Source organism: Myotis davidii, unplaced genomic scaffold, assembly GCF_000327345.1.
Source record: "Myotis davidii unplaced genomic scaffold, ASM32734v1 scaffold76, whole genome shotgun sequence".
Lineage (NCBI taxonomy): Eukaryota > Metazoa > Chordata > Mammalia > Chiroptera > Vespertilionidae > Myotis > Myotis davidii.
In genome coordinates, this window is record NW_006288892.1 from 997389 (window position 1) to 1004165 (window position 6777).

At 36.1% G+C, this 6777-nt stretch overlaps 1 protein-coding gene across 2 annotated transcripts in view; it reads left to right on the forward strand.

The window, feature by feature from the left end:
- Positions 1 to 5381, forward strand: part of BLOC1S5 (biogenesis of lysosomal organelles complex 1 subunit 5) — a 55345-nt gene extending 49964 nt beyond the window's left edge. Inside the window, exon 4 of one of the 2 annotated variants that reach the window (XM_006761128.2) lies at positions 4942 to 5010. In XM_006761128.2, the coding sequence (XP_006761191.1) occupies positions 4942 to 4960 (19 nt within the window). In that variant the 3' untranslated portion in view covers positions 4961 to 5010. Of the gene's footprint in view, positions 1 to 4941 lie in introns of both variants that reach the window. The other variant, XM_006761127.2, reaches the window with a different exon arrangement.
- Positions 5382 to 6777: the final 1396 nt, after the last annotated feature.

Consider the following 6777-nt stretch of genomic DNA (forward strand, 5'->3'; position numbering starts at 1 on the left):
GATTGGGCCTCCTCTGCCACCCGCTAGCAGGCCTAAGCCAGCAGGGCGTTATCTCCCAAGGGGTCCCAGACTACGAGAGGGCACAGGCCGGGCTGAGGGACCCCCTCTTCCCCTGAGTGCACAAATTTTTGTGCACCGGGCCTCTAGTAATATTATAGTTTGCATCTGATTCTTAACTTATGCAAATTTATTAATGACTTCATCAAATTTGACCTTTGAATATTCAACTTAAAATAGTATATCAGATTTATCAATCTGTTTTGACTCATAGTTGATTGGAAATACTTTTATTATACATTTCAAAAAGTTTTTCAAATGAAGTCTAGAAGAGATTTATAAAAATCACATTTTACAATAAATTCAGAAATTGCAATGCCGTCTTTGTTTCTTTGAAAACTATTCTAATGGCTCCCAATATTTCCGCATTATAAAAATTGTAAATACAAATAAAAACATACAAATTTACGTACAAAAAATGGTATGGTAATGTAGAATGATAGATTTGAAACTAATTCGGGTTTTATTTCAGCAGTTGCTCTGCCATCATTGGTTAAATGCAAGAATATTTAATTACCCAGAGGTTGGAGAAGCTGAACATCCAGAGAAAACTGAAATGATTCTTAGTTACTGGGAATTTACATTTGAAATGAACAGCTGATTTCACTTTGTCCAGGACTGGCTATTTAAAGTGGGAGTCCTCTAAATTAACTCCAGTGTAGAATACAACGTTTATTAAAGATTAACTATAAAAATCTGTTAATTTGTAATATATATTGTTAAAATTCAACAACCTCAGCAATTGTTTAGGACTTAGACCAAAGCAAGATTTTTTTTTATTATTATTACTTAAAGTATTACAAAGAGTACTACACGTGTCTCCTTTTTTCCCCACCCTTGACAATCCCCCGGTCGCCCCTACCCCTCAGTGTCTTATGTCCATTGGTTATGCTTATATGCATGCATACAAGTCCTTCGGTTGATCTCTTACCCCTCCCTCCTGCCCCCCAACCCTCCCAGCCTTCCGGCTGTAGTTTGACAGTCTGTGTGAGGCTGCTCTGACTCTGTATCAATTTTTGTTCATCACTTTATAATGGTCTTTATTTTTCTTTCATTAACTGGCTTATTTCACTTCACTTAGCATAATACTCTCCAGTGCCATCCATGCTGTTGCGAATGGTAAGATTCCCTTCCTTTTTACAGCAGCATAGTATTCCATTGTGTAGATGTACCACAATTTTCTAATCCATTCATCTGCTAATGGCCACTTAGGCTGTTTCCAGATCTTCGCTATGGTAAATTGTGCTGCTATGAACATAGGGATGGATATATCCTTTCTGATTGGTGTTTCTGGTTTCTTGGGATATATTCCTACAAGTGGGATCACTGAGTCAAATGAGCGTTCCATTTTTAACTTTTTGAGAAAACTCCATACTGTCTTCCATAGTGGCTGCACCAGTCTGCATTCCCACCAGCAGTGCACGAGTGTTCCCTTTTCTCAGCATTCTCTCCTGCACTTGTCGTTTGTTGATTTGTCGATGATAGCCATTCTGACAGGGGGGAGATGATATCTCATTGTTGTTTTGATTTGCATCTCTTGGATGATTAGTGACTTTGAGCATGTTTTCATGTCTCTTGGCTTTCTGAATGTCCTCTTTTGAAAAGTGTCTATTTAGGTCCTTTGCCCATTTTTTGATTGGATTGTTTATCTTCCTTTTGTTAAGATGTATGAGTTTCCTATAAATGTTGGAGATTAACCAAAGCAAGATTTTTGGTTTAGGAGTATTTTATTAGTGACATTATTCAGTATTGCCATGCCTGGTGGTAATAAAAGATAGTCTTTCAGCTCTTTGTGTCATTGATTTAAATTCTGTACAGACAGTGCACCCCCTGATTGCTTGCACCCAGGGCAGAGCTCACCCACCCTCCTGCTGTTGGTCTGCCACTAGTACCGATTATATCATTACTGAAAAAAAAAGGAAGCTGCAAACCGTCATATGTAATGTGCCTTCATTTTGTTGTTAAAAAATATATGGTTGTATAAATATAGGTAAAAATCTTCTGAATACCCATCAGACTATTAATAATACTAGGAAAAAAGATAATACTTGGAAAAGATTTGGTGTGTATGTGTTGGGGGAAGGTGAACTATCACTTTCTATAAGACTTAATGTGAATCTGTTTGAATATAACTATGGCAACATAGCAAAATAGTATATAGTGGAATCATCAAAGGGGATTGAAGTGAATATGGGAATGAAAGCGGCAACTTATTTGAGCTACTTCTATTGTTCGAATTACTACAAGAAAGTATGACTAAAATTAAATGACTACAGTTAAAGGACAAAAAGACTTAAATTGGAGAGGATAAAAAGTAGTGTGACATGCCTTCCAGATTCTTTGCTTGTGATTTTATTTTAATTTATTGATTATTTGGGGCGGGGGGGTAGGGAGGAGAGGGAGAGAGTAAGAACATCAATGTGAGAGTGGAACGTCTATTGGGCTACCTCCTGCACACCCCCTACTGGGGATTGAGCCTGCAACCCAGGCATGTGCCCTGACCTGGAATCAAACCAGCAACCTTTGGTGCATAGGACAATATCCAACCAACTGAATCACTCCGGCCAGGGTACTTGTGACTTTGCATAATAATAATATTGATCTTTTATTAAGCACCACAGGCACTGAGCTAGGAACTTGACATGTATTACCTCTGATTTTTACAAATATTATTTATGAATATAAAGTGTTTTTCTCATTTTAAGTTAAAGAAACTTTTTAACTTGCTCAGCATCATACAACTGATAATAGGTGAACCAGAATTTGAAGCAAGGTTTATTGGCTCCCAGATCTTCATCTTTCTCTGTGGAGCTGCCTGAGGGGAAGTGGAACCAGGTCCAAATCACAGGGTCAGCTGAGCCAATTATGGTGTTTTGATTAAAAATAAAATAATAAATTTTTAAATAACATCTGAGCTTGGATGTTAATGTTCTCTGTATTTATTAAAAATTAATTTACAGCTAAAACAAGATACCATTTTGAGGAAGTTTATTTGTCTTTGTCTTTTCTTTTTAGTCTAATGGCTTTCAAATTTAATAGTGCAAAAGTTCTATGAAAATAATTTATTTTATGTATATTTTGGACAATTACAATCCATGAGGCTAAAAAGTTAAAAAGTAATGTTTTGGATTTTGCTTAACCTGCTTCCCAACTTTATTGGATCTGTAAAACCCTCCTTAACCTTCTCTCCTTACCACTGTAATACCTATTAAATTCCAAAAGTCTATGGGACATATTTTAGGCTAATATTTTACAATAACTCAAACTTCAGACCCTCACCCTCTTTTTATTTGAGAAGCCTCTGTGCGGAGGAATTTCACATAGGATTGGCAGAAAAAGCTCTTGCAATAGCCTTTTTTATTTTATTTTATTTATTCATTTACTCATTATTTTTTAAAATATATTTTATTGATTTTTTACAGAGAGGAGGGGAGAGGGATAGAGAGTTAGAAACATCGATAAGAGAGAAACATCGACTAGCTGCCTTCTGCATACCCCCCACTGGGGATGTGCCTGCAACCAAGGTTCGTGCCCTTGGCTGGAATCGAACCTGGGACCTTTCAGTCCGCAGGCCGATGCTCTATCCACTGAGCCAAACCGGTTAGGGCACAATAGCCTTTTTTATTTGGTCTTGTGAAAGAGACTTTTAGCTACCTATGTAGAACTTCCTCTGGAAAGATCTGATTTACATTTTGTGATAGAAAAGGCATAGGCGTTAAAAAGACTTAAGTGAGACTCTGCAACTTCATAGCTGAGTGACCATAGAGAAGTAAATTTAGTGTCCTTAAGCCTTTATTTCTTCGTCTGAGAATAATGTTACCATGTAAGAGAGGTTTATAGAAGTAGATAAGATACACAAAACAGCTAACAGAAATATGCATTTCATAAATACTTAGAACGTGATGGCTTATCCAGCTCTTCCTCCTGCTTCTCATCATGTCCCAGATAAGAGAGAAAGTAAGGCAGCAAGGACTTTATGGGCCGCATGAAAACCTGGTTTGCTCTTTTCCTGTAGCTCTCTCCCAGCAGCTGAGCTGCCAGCACATTAGTGCACCAGGTGCCTACGTTAGTGTGCTGGAATTAGTGATGGCTTTAGGTGTTCTATAGGTTTCTGTGGTTTGTTTGCATCATCACATTTTGCTTGTTTGTTGAATAGGACTTAGCTTGTCTCAAAACTTAACTTCTAAAGTTGTATGTAGAATATTTGAGGCAGAGATATAAAGTTATTTTTCATTGTTATACATATTCAAAGATAATAATTGAAATTATACTAAATTCATGCCTTTTTTACTTATACATTGTTTCATCTCTATTGTTGTGGTCCTCAAAAGCAACAATTTTATTCTCATATAGAAATATTAAGGAGCATTTCCAAGTATTTGACAGCAATGCTTTTGGAGTTTGTTTGCTTTAAGGAAGGGAACTGAACCAGAAGAGATTTCTTGAGTGACTAACAATGCGTAATTATTTTTAATGCATTTAAAGAAATATTTTGTGTAAGATACACATTTTAATTTCTTATAATAATCATTTCTGGCATATATTCTTTAAGCTTGATTTAAAAGTTATATGCAGTTAAATGGTATTTGAGGAGAAATAGAGGTATGAAAATTTACTTGAATTGTATTTGATTTTGTCATTTAACAATACTAGACATTTTTGAAATTTCGACAATGTGGATACCCATGTTCAGTCATAGTAAGTTTCTAATATGTTGTGTTCTTGTTAGACATTAAAACTATAATGCAGTTTTATCATTGTGATTTTCAAGCTGTGATTGCTATAGTAACCAAATATCAAGAGTTAAAGTTATGGTTGTCTCTTCTGCATAGAAAAATAATTGTCTGGAAAATGTCACATGACTTTCAAATTTTCTTTTCTCAGATTTATAATGACCATTTAATAGCTAGTGAAAACCAGCATATAATCCAGTGGGAAGATTTCATGAAAGAACAACACAACAAACAGGCTGAAGTGGATGAAGAGCACAGAAAAGCTGTGGAGAGGCTTAAAGAACAATATGCTGAAATGAAGAAGGACCTAGGAAAATTTTCAACCTTTTGAGAACTTGAACCACAACAGTGTGAAAGCATTGACTTGCCTCAGAGAACTAACTATTCTCATCAAACCATTTAGCCTCTGCTTCAAGCTTAGCAATATATTTAGTGACACTCATATCAGGAGAAAGAAACTTCTACTGGAGTACTGATTAAATGTTTAGTGGAAAAAGAGTGCTATATCTTTCCTGTTTAAGTGCCTATGTATAATTATTTGGGCAAGAGTAGGAAGAAAAATTGGATAAATTTACTTTTTGTTAATCAGAATTGGTCTTCTTGTTATTGATTATCTCAGAGAACTGTAAGTATAGACCTCTTAGAAAAATAATTTCATTTGTATACGGGGTTAATATAAGCTTATTATTGTGGTTTAGAAAGCAGACATAATAGTTGCCTGCTTTAGCCTCGTTGGCTCATACTTTCAGCTTTTAAAACATGCTTAGAAGGTAAAGCTTACCAAAAATATAGTTTGACTTTTAGCCTTTCCAAGAACCATAATCTTGCCCATAGTATTTACCTCATTTTTGTGTCTCTTTTGCTGTGGGTGAGCTTTGTAAGACAAATAATCTCTAAAATGTTTCAACTGTGTAATGAGTAATCAGCAAAATCTGCAAGGAGTTCCTCTGGCATCATACAATTACTCTGGCTCTGAATATGCCAGAAGTAATTGCCCATATGGCAAATAATCCATGTTAAATGTAAATCCTTTTTGGTGTTTAGCATCTGTTCTCATAAGCAGGTGTACTGTGATGAAACATGTACCAACTCAGTCATCACTGTGAGCTTTAAAAATCTGCACTTAACAGTGTAATTGAAAAACTAAGTTATTTTTTATTTGCCGTAAACAAAGCAAAATTAACTGCAATATTTTAAGCCCTAACCGGTTGCTCAGTGGATAGAGCATTGTCCTGTGGACTCAAAGGTCCTAAGTTCGATTCTGGTCAAGGGCATGTACCTTGGTTGCAGGCACATCCCCAGTAGGGAGTGTGCAGGAGGCAGCTGATCAATGTTTCTCTCTCACCGATGTTTCTCTCTATCCCTCTCCCTTCCTCTCTGTAAAAAATCAATAAAAATATATTTAAAAAAATAATAACATGCAGTATTTCAAGAGGTTTATAGCAAATGAATTTGAGGTATGGATAAATCTTTCAAATGTTTTTTATTGCTCTTCAATAAAGAAAGGCACTGAAAGAATATATCCAGCTCTCTCATGTATCTCAGTCTTACTAGAGCGGAAAGTGACAATGCTGGCTTGTGTAAATTTATGGCGTACTGTCAAAGCTGCATTCTTGGCTGCATGTTGAAAATGTGATTAAAGTTAATAGAGGAGATGAAATAAGTATTTGAGATTTCTTTCAATAACACTGAACTTCTGCCAACTTTCTCTGTCCGCTACTGTAGGCTTGACAGGTTCATCAATCATCCTCTGGTACCTGGACTCAAAAGGGCTCTTGCTGACACAGAGGCATGTTGGAATTTTCTTAATTCTCTTTCAGTGGATGGAAAAAAACACATACTTTCAAAAATATCCCACACATGAAAAGCAAGGGGAGCCTTAAATGAAAATTCCCTTTGTACTGTAGGCAGTTTTTGGAATGCTATTAATTGCCAATGCACCATTGAATAGACTCTATAACCAAGAAATCAGGACTGTGTGAGCAGG